We start from the raw sequence: 14,803 nt of genomic DNA, 5'->3' as shown, positions 1-14,803 counted from the left end.
TGTTGGAACAGGAAAGGGGTTCATCCCCAAACTGTTCCCACAAAGTTGGGAGCATTGTTCACAATCCTTTGGTATCGTGAAGCATTCACAGTTACTTTCACTGCAACCAAAGGGCCAAGCCCAGCTCCTGAAAAACAACATCACACTATAATCCCCCTCCACCAAACTTCACACTTGGCACAATGCAGTCAGACAAGTATCATTATTCTGGCATGTTCTATTCTGGATGTGAGTGCGTAAACATGAGCACATTACCTGCATCCTCTGCTCACTCCACTGATCCCCCCCCCCCCCAGACTTAGGACCAGAAGGCACCACAACCCACTGACTGATTCAAAAAGGGTCATTTCAAGACATTTCTTTTTAGTAGAACTTTTGATTCTCCATCTTAGATGTTTTAAACATTTTAAATCTTCATATCTAGTTTTCTATTTTTCTCTTAATGTGTTTTTTTTTTATCTTGTAGCACTTTCAGATCCTTTGATGAGAAGGGCATTATAAATAACATGTATTATTATTATTATTATTATTATTATTATGAATGTAGTGAAGCACCCGGTTTGTCCACAAGAAACATCCTATTTATTTTTTTGTTCCAGGCATTTCGGTTTCATTGTGCTTTTATCTTAAACCTGAACATAACATTGCATGTTGATAGAAGTAAAATTAAAGGGTATATAATTTATTTTTTAACAATAACTGTCTTTAAGTATTACGTTTATACAACTACAGAATAAAAGAAATGTTAACTTTTTTGGATTAAAAAGTGAAAAAACAAAAAAAAACAATCAAATACTAGTTATTTTAAGGTTTCTGATTTGAGAAGCAAGCTTGATACAGCCTACCCACATGTTGATTTCATTTAGACCAATGCTCCCGCATTTCTGCACTTCCTATCAGCGGGAACGCGCATGTGGGAGGAGACTGTACCTACACAGGGCGGCTGCGCGGAAGGCAGATTTAAAACGATTCTGTGGCGACTGTGACAGTTCAACAGGCACACGCTCTGCAGAACGGATCAAGCACAACAACTCGAGGACAGCGATCTGAGGTCTGCTCGCTCAGTAAGTCGGTTGAAGAGGGTATTTAAGAAGCAAAAGCGGAGGGTTGTGGACTTATATTCGCAAACAGTTTAAAACTGCGTGTTCAAACACGGTTTTAAACTGAGTGTCCTGTAGTAGAAACTTAATACTATGTTAATGACCATTTCTGTGGTGGCTGCAATAGACAGAAACAGTGGGTGGGCTGCTTAACGATGGTGAACACAGGTAAAGTAGTCCGGTAAGCAAAGCCTGTCTTATAGTTCGTACAAGAGTGTATTGTAATGTAAATGACGGTAAACGTAAATGACGGTATTATACACTCTTGTTTAAGTAGTCTTATATCCAGCCAAATGAGCAACCTCACTGTCTGGACTTTACCCTGACACACAATTATTAACCATATAGCATCTCAACGCCTTACATGCAGGTTAAAAGCAGCGGTTATTCAGGTACTTACTACTCACTGTATATAATCATTCATATCTTGTATTTTTCACCTCTTTATATTTATATTTTGTTTTATAAATTGGAAAGATTTAAGACCATTTGTTATTACTTTGATTTCATTTGGTATATATATTTTGTTGTATCTGTTGTTTTCTAATCTAATCATATAGCCCCATTTCCAAAAGCAACCTGCATTTGGGTAAGATAAAAATATGTATTGATATGAAAATACTTTAAACGGTGCATGTTATTGAAAACAGGGCAGAAACAACATTTCAAGATTTGAGACTTAAAGCAAAAAAAAAGTGGGTACAGGAACAAAATGAGTGTTTGCAAAACAAACACCTGGTGAAGCTCACAATTATTTAGGTTGTTACTTGCGCCTCTGCTGGCCTTGCAGTGTCCGTACAAGTGTAATTACCAGCCATAACTTATAATGTGTGAATAAAGGGCAAGGTGGGAAAGGTCACTAGAGACACCACTCCTTTTCTGCAGGAGTTCACTTGGCCTCATCTCCCTCATCTGAACATCAGTGTTTTGTTCTTGGATGAGTGAGGGTGACTAGGTTTTCACTGTTAGCTGCTATGTCTGGTATTTGCCAAGTCCTTGAGTGTTGTGTAATTTAGTGTGTAAAATGTGATGTCCCGGGTGATTTAGGGAGCACTCAGATACTAGTGTTTAATTTCAACAGCGGTGAGTAGATGTTGGTTAAAAAAAAAAAAAAAAAAAAAGATTTTTAAAAACTCTCTGCTACCAATAGTTTTGTTGATAGCAGGTAGATGTATTTGTGTGTGGACATGCCTAATGTACATGAGAATTTATGAGTATTGACTCTTTTGGTAACTTTGCGGAGGTAATCCTTTTGGTTTCTGGGAACAGCAGGAAAGGGAAACAGCAGCATTTGTTCTAACTTTCCAAATGCTTGCAGAGTGTTTGCAGACAAAGACATGCGGTACATTTCTGAACTCGTCATTTTCTGAAACCTATTGCTGAACTGCGACCCAGGGCACTTTCATTAATGGTGCCGAGGTGCAAATATTGACAAGAAGTTTTTAATTTTAAACAAACTGGAGCCACTCTTGTGTTGAATGGTCCTTATGGCGAGAAATGAAGTGAAATGAGAAATGAGATATGAAGGTAAACCAATCTGGAAAATATGTGTAGTCACAAAACAAATGTGATATGATGATAAAACTGGCTTTCATAAGGACTGCTCCAGGAAAGAATGTGGGATTGTGTGGTGGTGACACTTGGTGATTTATTCAAAAGTCAAGGGATACTTAATCATCACGGCTACCCCAGAATTCTGCAGTGACACATCATTCCATATGGTTTGCATTCTGGGGGACCATCATTTGATTTACACAAACAAAATAGGACAATGACCACCAACACACCTCCAGACTATGTAAGGACTTATTGATCATGAACGAGGGGGATGGAGTGCTCAAGAAGAGGCACCGACCCCTCTGGGGGAGAGAATGCTAAGTTCTCTTTTAAACAAAGGATGACTACTTAAAACAGGTTTAATAAAAAGAAAGTCTTCTTAACGTGGTGGAGGGTTTTGTGTCTCTGTGATCCTGAGAGTATGTTGTCCCCAGCTGAGGTCCACCAAGGCAAATTAGTTTCAGGGCAGGGGCCACACAAAGAGCTATCTATGGATTTTGATGAAACAACCTGAAAGTGATTCTACAATGGAGTGAGAGATGTTTAGTGTGGTCACTGCAGTAATGCAGGTGCTGTATAGAACCATTGTGGTGAAGACAGAGCTGAGCCGTAAGGCAAAGCTTTCTTTTTTCATTTAACCGATCCTCACTTGTGGGACACTGGGGTAGAATTGAAGGGATTGTATATCTGTTCTGCCCTAAGAAAATCTTATACACCAGGAAAAGCTGGAATGTGTTGCTAGATAGAGGGATATCTTAAATTGCCAACTTAGCCTATTTCCACTGTGACCCGGTTTGGGTAAGACGAAAATGGATGGATGAATAAATTGAAAACTAACCTCATGTATTCAGAGGGTAGTACCCCACATTTTGATATGTGATTCTTTTCTGTGTCTGCTCAGTTCAGGATGGACAGGAAGCAGTGCTATGTGAAGCTGTCAGTTCAACCAACTAGAGGACTCATGGATGAGAAGTTTATCATCCTGGTCCAGAATGCATTTCCTGGTTCTGAGGTGACTGTTCACGCCCTCCACAAGTGTGAAGATGGACACAGCTGGGAGGCGTTTGCTCACTACAATGCTGATACCGCTGGGACTGTGAACGGTACTTTTTTCCTGCTTCATGACGTAGACATGGAAACATTTTAGAAATGGAACAGGGCCATTGATTCTGAAATGTTGCGGTTATAGGTACATGTTTGTGCACTGTATAGTTTCACAGGATTGCAGTTTGGGTGGAACGTATTCTGGGGTCGAACCAATGGGTCTTCTGTGGAGCCTTAAACCAGTCCCAGGCAGCAAACCTGGGCTCAGGTAGGGCAACTGTGTAAATGACACCAATCACTACAGAATCTATTGTTAATATCAGAGCTGACTCACCCATCATTTCTCAGGATGAGGAAGAAGAACATCGAGATTCCCATGGAGGTTTTAATTTCTGTGTACCGGGGTCACCTAACTAAAGGATTTTTGGATCAGGCACCACTGGCCGGTGTGTTGGTGGAGCGCTGGTACATGGCGCCTGGTGTCCGTAGGATCCCGATCACCGACGATGGACTCACTGCAACCCTCTTCCTGCCCTCAGGTAGGGCCAGAGTTCAGAGAAGTAGATCAGGTCTAGATCGGGTTGCCACTAAATATGTGCTGTATCAGGGAGACGTTGTAATGAATTTTCTGTAATGAATTTCCTGCTCGTAATAATACAAAGCCAACTTCAAAATAAATAAGTAAAAATACTGCCAACAAATGGTCACACAGCTGGAACAAAGCCAGAGTTGTAGAAACATGGCAAATTTATGTAATGGCCAAAAACTTTTTCTGTAGGACCTGGACCTTTCCCTGGCCTCTTGGACCTGTGGGGGGGTGGAGGGCAGTTGGTGGAGTACCGCGCAGCACTGCTTGCCTCCAATGGTATAGCTGCTCTGGCCCTTGACTACCTGACATGTAGCTACACCATGGAGACCAGAAAGCTGGTAGATAACCAGTACTTTGAGGTAACTCTGAAGAACTTTATATTTCGGTCTCTTGGCAGCAAAGGACAAACAGCCTGGCAGCTCTTGCATAGTATAGCTGGGATCCTGGCTCTTTTTGCATCAGTTTCATTTTTGAGGAATTGTTTGTATTTTTTCCAAGTGCATTATAATCCAAGTTGTCCTTTCCAACTGAAAAGGACCACAAGACACTCAAACAATATGTGTATATAAATATAATATAAGTTAATCATTACTTCTGTACTGGAATCAAAAATGCTGCAGCCATTTTGCCTCTTATTTGTGTTAAGGGTCAATAAACCTATAAAAACTGTTTCAGAAGTTCATTCACCTTTATAGATCCTCTCCTTCTCTTACATCATTATGTGCTTCTAGTAAAATTAGCACGGCATAATGTGAAATCAGTTTTCATTCCTTTGTCTGTTGTTGCAACACTATGCTTTAAATATATACTCTGCAAAAAAAAGGGGGAGTGGGGGGGCACGGTGGTTTCTGGTGGTGTCCTTAAGCTTAAGATAGGCAGCTCACTGATGGCACTGAATATTCATTTGGTTCTATCTTTTTAGGTTCTACTTATATATCCACCTTCTTAATGAATCCTGATTCTTGTACCATATTGAAGTGTATTCCACTCATCCTCTGTACTGTCAATATTTACAGTGTTTTTGTCAGATGTTATGTGCTTCCCTTTAGGACAGAGAGAGTTTTTTTTGACAGACTCTTAACAGACCTTTAAGTTAACAAAATGTGATTGAAAAAAACAGGACAGATAAGATTAAGAGATCATGCCTTTTTAGTGGCCTCTTTCAGCTGCAGTAATCATTGGATCTTGGCAGCTGTCAAGACATGATAGAAGATATTGAACTTGATAGTTCTTTAAGGTCACAAAATGTGATTGAAAAACAACTAGAGGAAAGATAAGATAAGGTGATGAGAGATGTATGGCCTCTAAAATAAGTTTTAAGATTTGGTGACGCAACTTGTGTCACACTTTTTGATGTTTTCCTGCTGCAGAAGGCGTACAAAGTCCTGCAGCAGCATCCCCAGATCATTGGGAGTAGGATCGGCATGATGGGCCTTTCCCTTGGCACAAGTATGACCCTCAAAATGGCTGTGTACTCTCAGGTTATGAAGGTAAGATTATGTAGCTGAAATATGTTTTCGTCATATGCTGTGGCATGTCACCACTGTTTTTACACTGTGTTTTGTTACACAGTGTTTTTTTGTGCTAAATTTTAATTCACTTCTCAGTCGGTCTTTTATAAATGTTGAATTCTGTCTTCCAGCTCAGTTGTGTGGTGTGTATTAGTGGGAGTCATGTGCAGCCCGTTGATGGATCTCTTGAAGACATGCTGAAACTCTTTACACTGTAAGTTAATATGCTTAAAGGTACTTCATGCTGTGAAAGGTGAGGATATGAACATTGTTAGCCGTGTCTTGGTTGACATTTTTTCTCTTTTTGTTATTATGCCTTTTTCCAATCAGTAACAGTCATAAAACTCGCACTAATGAAGAAAACCAAATGATATGGCGAGATCTGCTGCTGCCCATCCCCACTGACCCGTCTCTTAAAGTGGACGTGAGTACCACCACAGGAACCACACTGGCTCCTGTGAACAGCATTCTTACTTTTATTTGATAGTCGTTCTTGTCCAAGAATAGAGTAATTTTGTCCAGGAAGTTAAAATGTTTCCTTATCCAACTATATAAAAATAAGCTAACAATTCCATATGCACCTATGTTTTCCTTGACTGTATCTGGTTTGATGTCTATGGCTGATGTGCCTTGAGGAAGACCGTCAAAAAAATTAAACACTTGCCCTCTGTCTCCAAGTGTGCTCATTTGGAGCAGAGAAGAAACTTGTCATTTGCACATACAGTATGTACATGTGAAATACTTGGGAACGCTGATTAGATTACATGATTGGTTGTAGGATGAGCTGCTTGTAAGTATACAGTTGGAGTGACCTTCTGTGGTGTTTGTTTCAGTCTGTCTTTGGGACTCCCACCCTGTGAACCTGTGTCCAACCTTGATGGCTGAGGATCTAGTTATGTGTTTCACCCCTAGACTAAAATGCCAATACTGCTTTCCAAATTCTTTTGTGCTTGCCATCCTATAGTTGTCTCTAAATTCCAATTTTTTTGCTCACTCTACATTATGTTCTTCAGTTACATACAGTAATATATTAACTATATATACACACTTGTCACTGTTAAGCACTTGTGGATTAATTCCCCTCTTTATCTAGAATAACATCTCAAAACTCCTCAGATGAAGTTTTACTGGTGTGATGGAAGATGATGCATAAACAGAGGTGTGAAAAGCTGCTGCTGTTTGTCTCTGAGCAGTTGGGACGGATCCAGTGTCCTCTGTTGGTGGTTGTAGGTGAGGATGATCAGAACTGGCCTGCCGGCGACTCTGCAGCCGATGTGAGTTTATTGATATGACTGATTTATGTGTGAATAACATGAAGCTTAAGGTCAGGGATGACAGGACTTAATGGCTTGAACCTGACCTCAGTGATTGGTCAGAGAAAACTGAAGAAGTCCACTGACCAATAATGAACCAACACTGTATGTACCGTTCAGCACAATTACCACAATTGTCATAATGCAGACATGTTATTTGTACAATCAAGTACTAAATCCTTAGACACTATTAGTCCTCAATAGTCTGCAGTTGATAGCTGCTCAGACAACATTCTGAGACCTGTGGTGAACAGCTTTACTGCTACTGAGGTTGTCTCTTAGCAAAACAGATAGAATTCACTTCAATTCCAGTTTATTTATGTAAATAACAATACAATAACCAATAACAATACAAATCATGTCAAGGCGCTTTACAAAAATCAGTCTGCAATCTCCAGAGCAGCCTGAGAGCGACGGTGGCAAGAAACAACTCCTTTTTAACAGGAAGAAACCTTGAGCAGAACCCAGCTCATATGGAGGGACCCATCTGCCGAAGGCCAGTCAGGTAGAAACAGAGAATATAGAGAGAAAAGAAGAGCAGGAGAAACAAGATAAACAAACTTCTGTTTCACGTAGAATATAATAGTACAACATATAGCTGATGATCTTATGTGACAGTTTGAGAGTATAAGAGGATTCATGAGCAGGTTGGTGAATTGTTTATCCAAGTTCTGTTGATCATTTGCAAACATTTTTTAAATATCACATATTGCAGTTTAGCACATACTGGACTGATTCCTAGAGTCCAAGTCTGTGCACACTGTCTCACCAGCACGAGCTCAGGTTTTCATCCTCCTTCTTTTCCAGATGAAGGAGATGATGGAGCAAGCGGGGAACAGCCACCTGCTGACTCTCCTGTCATACCCAGATGCAGGTCACCTGATAGAACCTCCATACACACCACATGCACGAGCCAGTGTCTTCAGAGCAGTACAAACCCGTGAAAAGGGTTAGTGGACAGTACAAACCAGTGTGGGGAACCTTGGAGTAATCTCTGGAATGTGTAGGAGTGTATTGAACTGTGTGTTTTATTTCTGGTTATGGGCCCAGCAACCAGTTATCCCTTTGTAACTGTTATACATCATTTTACAATATCCTTATATGTCAAATATTTCCCAGCCTATTCAGCCATAATATAACAAATATGATGACTGACATTAGAAAAATCTATTAACACCTGACTGGCTGTTTCTTGTGTTTGCAGTAACGTCTCTGTGGGGTGGACAAACACTGGCACATGCTCGTGCTCAGGAGGACGCTTGGAGGAAGACACTGGTCTTTCTGAAGGAGAATCTGTATGGTAGCACAAACTCCAGTGCAACCACATTTACCAACCTGTGATCAAGATGACAACAAATGGTTGTAAAACTACAAAAAGTAGTTGAAATGCCACAATCATTTCACCAAAGATGTAGTCAGGGGATCCACATTGGAAATGCTTCTAATGCAGTAACTGTTCAGGTGATAATTCTCAATAATTCTCCAGTCATTACTACGTGCCTCTCTTTGTAGAGAATCATTATTGTTATAATGGGGAAAGTGATTCAGCTTTTATAAACTTAGAAAATGTAATTTCATGGGCAGCTCTCCATGGCAACAGACCACTTTAACAGGTACTATAATAGAGACCTATCTGCCATTAAATGTCATTTAATATATATTTTTTATTCTGTTTAATAGCAATGGGGACATTATATAAATGGGAACACAATGAATAACAGTTCAGAAACCAGCAGATCTGCACACCTTCCTCTATGGGGTGCAACTACATTTTCAATGTTAAGACACCTTATGTTGAAAGGTTCAAGAAGTGCCTTCCGGTGAATGGAACGGAATTGACCAACCAGCAGTTTTCCTCACCGTATTTGTAAAGCTGGCAACACTCACTTTATTTAAATACCATCTTTGAGATTTAATCACAATGAATCTGAAGTGCCTCAATGTCTACGCCTACATATTCTAATCAGGACAAACCTGATGTGTCTTTTTTGTCAGATCGACCACATCAGGAGTGAGTTGTCCCATAAAAGACCTTTAGACAGATAATCTATGTGCTATGTGTGGTGGTTTTCTGCATTTGACCCATCCGTTTTTTGACTCACATTTTCCATTTAACACAGTAGTGTGTACAGTCAGAGGAGTGGGCTGCCACCTGTGCAGCGCCTGGGGAGCAGTTTGTTAGTTAGCTAATTGTCATTCAATCACTTTAAGAACATGAAGAATAAAATGTGTTGCCCGGGTCCAGCAGCATACATAAACACAGGATAATAACAGGATAGGATGAACTAACATAAGAACTTAAAGTCTATAATAAGTAGGAAAGCTGTTAAAACCCACCAGGATTAATAACAACATGTAGTACAAAAAGGCTGAAGGACAGATTTTATGTCATGGAGCTCATGGTCCTTGCAGCCTCTAGAAAAAGCTGCACTTGAGCCTATTTCTAGTGTTGAGGATATGCAGCCTTCTGCCTGAGGGAACGAAGGTTGTAGTCCTACTCCTGCACATGCACCTGATGATGTAAATGCTCTTCAGTGAAAGGGGGCTGCTGTAATTTCAGAGCACATTTTACATCTCATTGCAGCACCTTCCTGTCAACTGCAACCGTACTGTTTACCTACTTGGTGCCAGAGCACATTGAAAACTATTATTAATTGAGTCGCACTTCATGTTATTCAGTACATGAATATTTATGTTGCTAGGTTTGCCATTTCTTATGTTTTAAGACAGATGACAAGTGACTTAAATAATGAATAAATCATTTGTCAATATGTACAGTATATACTTTACTGGACCAACTCATTAAGACAGAAATGCACTTTTTAATGCAGTCTCATCATCACATTGTATCATCATTACATTAATAAAAAAAGCAGAATGAATTAATAAACCAGTCTCATCATATTCATACTGATGGTTTCATACTGTATTTATGACCTGTGTTATATATTCTTGCCTGTGAGGAACAAACTGGTGTCCCTGTCTGTGTCAACAATGAAAGCCCCACACTCTGTACAGTGCTAAATATTCTGCTGAGCATTATCAAAAGCAATAAATGAATGAAACGAGTGTGCAAGTGGACAGCAGGTGCTTTGATACTGGAAATGATCTGTAAACCTGCTGAGGGACGCTAAGGCTACAGATCCTTCATAAACAGTCCATGGACTGGACGTGGTGAGAAAGCTATTAACGTTTACTGCTGCTCAAATATCAAAATGACTGTCAAGTCTGAACTAGTAGGCAAGTCTGAAGTCTATGTACTTGGTATTGATAAACTCTATCCATTCCTTAAGTTGAGGCAGGGCCATACATGCACACTACAAGAGTTGATGGGCCAAACTGGATATCAAACGGTACCAAAAGACAATATCATGACAAAGGGAGCCCAAATGCCATGGGTTTTTAATCTGCTTTTAGAGTCAGATGGTTAAAATAACAAATTTCTCAACTATTCTATACAAATTATTCAAAGCTAGAGGAATATGATTGTTAATTAGATGTTATTCTGAGTTGTCTAAACTTTTTGTGTTAGTTTTACTTCTTAGTAAAATGATGTTTACCCATACCTTCTCTGCATTACCCATTATTATGGAATAATGGGGCTATTAACCTGGACAGGAACTCTTATTTTTATAACAGTGGTTTTAAGCCAAATGATCAGATAAAAACAGCAGTGATCTTGTAAGCTTAGTATCATTAATGATTTCTTACATATAACATTTGGATTTGAAGTGGATCTATGCAGTTTGCTCTGCAGAGGTTAAGACTATCAACTATATTTTTTATTTTTTTGTTATTAGAAGTGGACATAATACCTAGATTTCCTCAGAATAATGTCACATGGACAAACTGAATTCCAGTATGTTGGACACAGTTACTCTTGTGATGATCATGGGTAAATATACACTGATCAGCCACAATGTTAAAACCACTGATGGGACACGTAAATACCGTTGAACATCTTGTGACAATTCAATTGGAAACCTTTGGACTTGGCATTCATGTGGAAGTCGTACCACCCACCTAGACCAGACCAGCCCCCCCATCCCATAGCAATGACACTCCTTGATGACAGCAGCCATCACCAGCAGGATGCAGCCTGACACAGACTAGTGTTGGGTCGTTCACCAATGATTCGAATCTTTTGAGTGAACGAACTGTATCGAATCACTTTATGAACGTGGCCCATTCGTGCATTCTCTGACTCGTGACTCTTCGTGAAACTTCGACCAACCGGCAGACAGCACAGGGGGATGTTGCGTGTGTGTGGTGTGAAGACGGGGGAGGGTTCAATCATTCCTTTGTTTGACATTTGTCGTGTTTGGCTCATTTTTTGTTTAGAAAGTTTTTTAGATATTTGTTTTGTTTTTATATTTTTAGGCTATTTATTTTCTTTTTTATTGCATATTAAAGCCTATTTAAGTTTATGTTGTCCTCTTATATTTTTAATGCAGGTTCCATATATTTAATTTTTTATGACTGACTGACTCGATGAATGAATCAATTGAACGAATCACTTTAATGAACTGATTCGAGTGATTTGGTACAGTAAAAAGAACAGTGGTTCCCATCACTAAAGTGTCAAACACTTTAGGAACAACTCAAGCAGCTGCTGATCTGACCTACACAATATTAGGATATAATGTTAGGCCTGATTGGACTATGTAAATGTAAGAAAGGAAAGGAAAAGCTGCACACCTACATTCAACATCTTTAGACCATATTGATGTTGTGTTCTTTATTTTTTGGGTTTTTTTCATTTCTTGTTGTATAACCTTGTCTTGATTTATAATGTTTAAAATAAAATGTTCAGTTCACTGTTGTTCAGTTTAGGTACTATGATTACTACTGTTTGAAAACATTGTATAACTATTTATTTATTTATTTTTAGTTTAATTCATTTCATTTAGTGCACACTCTGCTCATTTAGTGTCTTAAATCAACTATTAACTTAAGATTTAATTACACTCACTATTAGTTCAGATTCACTTAATTGTGCAAAATAAATGCTTGAATCTATAGAACCCTCTTAGAAACAATACACTGACACCATTTCATCGTCAAACTACAAAGGTCTGCAATTCCATTGCAGCAACTCAGAATGGCACTCAGTAGTTTGTATAGCACCCAGTGCTTATATGCATGCCTGACAATGCTGAGGCATGCTCTGCATCACACAACGGATGGTGTCCTGGGGCATCTCCTCCCAGATCTGGACCAGAGCGTCACTAATTCTCAGACAATGTCTGAGTGTCCCTCCACGCTCTAACCCTAACCCTAGCCCCATTTGCTCAGGGTGAACCTGCTCTCATCTGCATAAAGCACAGAGCACCAGTAGCAGACCTGCCAATTCTAGTGTTATTGGTAAATGCCAATCACCCTTATGAAGGAAGTCATATACTCTATATAAGATATAATGAAGCACCAGATCCTTGCTGAATAACGATTAAGTCTCAAGTGGAAACACAGCTATAGGCTAGTAATATTTAACCCTCCTATTATCGTTGGGGTCAATTTGACCCCAATCAATGTTCATCATTCAAAAAATAACAGTAGAGGGAAGGTCAACTCACTGGTAGCAAGGGGTTACCTATGTAGTAAACAAATAAGCAAAGTGTCTGACACAAAAACTTGGTCAACAAGTTTATGTAAATCATTGTCTTGAGGGTAAAATGTGTTAGTAATATTTGAGGATAATAGGAGGGTCAAGTATCCTGCCATAGGATCCATAGCAGTGAAAGAAGCAAAATTATTCTGGGCCAACAGCCACAGGCAAATACAGACTACGATAAAAACACAAATCACAGAAAGAACTCAGAAACACCTTTGTCTTTGTTGTACGTAGTTCCCGCAAGGTGTCACCATTACCACATTTTGCATTTTGCCATGGTGAGACACACACACACACACACACACACACACACACACACACACACACACACACACACACACACACACACACAAAAACGTGTGTGCGTCTGTCCAGTAGCCGGTTGTTTGTAGCTGCGGCATGTGTCCGCTAGGGGGCGCCCCATCTCTGTGTGTGTTGTTTCAAGCATAAGTTGTTGCTCTCCCTGTCAGGCTGCATGATGAAGCTCATTAACTTCATGTGTGACTGCACGAGTCGCGCACACACTCTTGCTCTCTGCCACGATGTCCGGACGCGCTTTTCTCTCCAACGAGGTCGGGATCATGTAGTTCCTGGTCAGGCTTGAGAAAAAAATCCGCCACCGGGGAACTTGATGAGACCCTCAGACTCTCATCAGCCTGAACTCGGCTGGTGTGATGAGCCTGAGAGGCTCCTATGTTTTCAGTGACGCTGGACTGCCGCGCCGCGCCGCACCACACCGCTCACTGTGAAGAGCTGACAGAAGCGGAGAAAAGCCCCCAACAACAACAACAACAACAACAAAAACAACAAACAAACAAATACAAAACAAACATGCGCTTCTCTCTTGTGGAGTCACCCGCAGATGTCATCGGGGTTTAGAGGAATTTACCGACTCTGTCGGGACAAAGATTCACTCTGTCCTATTGCAGCAGAAACGGAAAAAAGTGGATACTGGATTGAGTCTTCTTTTTTCCTTTATGGATGTTGATGCGGAGCTGATTGTATGGGTGAATTTAACAAAATAATGTTAACGCGTGACCAGCAGCTGGGGACATCTACCTGACCTGTGAAACCAGAGAGGAAACGGAGAAAATAGGTGTCGGACCACGTCACATTCACTCAGGGTTGAAGAAATTTAACAGGTAACAACAACTCTTATTAACTGATTTTAACATTTAATACAGGGATGTCTGTGTGCAAGGACTGCTGGTTCTTTCTTTTTTAGGATTGGATTATGATAGAGAAACGCGCTCGTACTTTGACACCTTCCAGATATTGTTACTCCACTAGTAAAATCAACAAATGAATCCATCAGCACCAGTCAATAAAGCTCTCCTATTGCAGCTGGTTTCAGATCAGGTTCGGGATTTTATGGCTCCCGCTGATTCTGCTACTATGCAATTTGAGGATGTAGATGGACCCAATATTGCGCGTGCACGTCATTTTGGTGGCGGAATCTCCATCCTTTGTGTCTGTGCGTGTGACCTGGTGTGAGAGCGTGCGCAGGTTTGGGAAGATACGTATGAGAGAGATGCATCTACTTCGAGAGCAGACTGAAAAAAAAGAGAAAACAATTTAAAAAAAAAACGAAAGAATGTATTTTAAAAAAACGAGAAATTACGTGTTCCATAGGGATAAGAGTAGAATACATGAGACAGAAAGAAACTCACAGCTTGACTATCATCTCTCTAATCATCTCTAACTCTCTAACTACACTACATGAAGAGTACACAAGTATGTGGTTGCCTGAACACACCATACTTCAGAGACACAATAGTCAAATACACTTCCAGAGGCATCTGATTCATCACTTTAAACAGCACAATCGGTTTACTCTTCACCCACATCTAAGTGAACAAAGTGAATTCATCGCAGGAGCAAATGAGTGGATAAGGTGATGTAATTATACGTTGTGTGTAAGGAGGGGACCAGGTTGGGCTGAAGGGTCCCCGCAATAAACGTTTTGAGGACCCCTTTATAATAAAGTAATTTAAACCTATACTTTAACTCAATTTAAACCATAGCTAATCTATTCTTGTGCAGAACCAAATTATTTTTGTATTTATTCAGACAAACAT

General features: G+C 40.0%; 2 protein-coding genes across 4 annotated transcripts in view; both read left to right on the top strand.

Moving 5' to 3' along the window:
* Positions 1–945: 945 nt before the first annotated feature.
* LOC125015478 (peroxisomal succinyl-coenzyme A thioesterase-like) lies at positions 946–10,004 on the top strand. 3 transcript variants are annotated; one of them, XM_047597396.1, is made up of 11 exons: positions 946–1,064; positions 3,559–3,760; positions 3,870–3,969; positions 4,050–4,240; positions 4,480–4,649; positions 5,661–5,780; positions 5,933–6,015; positions 6,132–6,225; positions 6,995–7,075; positions 7,922–8,063; positions 8,319–10,004. In XM_047597396.1, the coding sequence occupies exons 2-11, from the start codon at positions 3,565–3,567 to the stop codon at positions 8,453–8,455; spliced, it is 1,314 nt and encodes a 437-aa protein (XP_047453352.1). In that variant the 5' UTR covers positions 946–1,064; positions 3,559–3,564; the 3' UTR covers positions 8,456–10,004. The 3 variants fall into 3 exon arrangements, with proteins under 3 accessions (XP_047453352.1, XP_047453353.1, XP_047453351.1); XM_047597397.1 differs by having other exon boundaries at positions 1,015–1,064; positions 3,564–3,760; XM_047597395.1 differs by having other exon boundaries at positions 1,030–1,051.
* Positions 10,005–13,239: 3,235 nt separating this feature from the next.
* Positions 13,240–14,803, top strand: part of LOC125015513 (metabotropic glutamate receptor 8-like) — a 113,612-nt gene continuing 112,048 nt past the window's right edge. Inside the window, exon 1 of the mRNA XM_047597455.1 lies at positions 13,240–13,867. The gene's annotated coding sequence lies outside the window, so the exon portion shown is untranslated. The remainder of the gene's footprint in view (positions 13,868–14,803) is intronic.

This window comes from Mugil cephalus, chromosome 10 (assembly GCF_022458985.1).
Source record: "Mugil cephalus isolate CIBA_MC_2020 chromosome 10, CIBA_Mcephalus_1.1, whole genome shotgun sequence".
Taxonomy (NCBI): Eukaryota; Metazoa; Chordata; class Actinopteri; order Mugiliformes; family Mugilidae; genus Mugil; species Mugil cephalus.
Note: the sequence above shows the minus strand (reverse complement) of the source record. Positions and strands in the feature narration are given on the sequence as shown.

What these genes read in the sequence shown, in the direction of transcription:
- LOC125015478 (XM_047597396.1), top strand. Translation starts at nt 3,565, where the DNA reads ATGGACAGGAAGCAGTGCTATGTGAAGCTGTCAGTTCAACCAACTAGA. An exon ending in AACCCTCTTCCTGCCCTCAG is followed by an intron (nt 4,241 to 4,479) that starts GTAGGGCCAGAG and finishes CTTTTTCTGTAG; the next exon opens with GACCTGGACCTTTCCCTGGC. An exon ending in AGTACAAACCCGTGAAAAGG is followed by an intron (nt 8,064 to 8,318) that starts GTTAGTGGACAG and finishes TTGTGTTTGCAG; the next exon opens with TAACGTCTCTGTGGGGTGGA.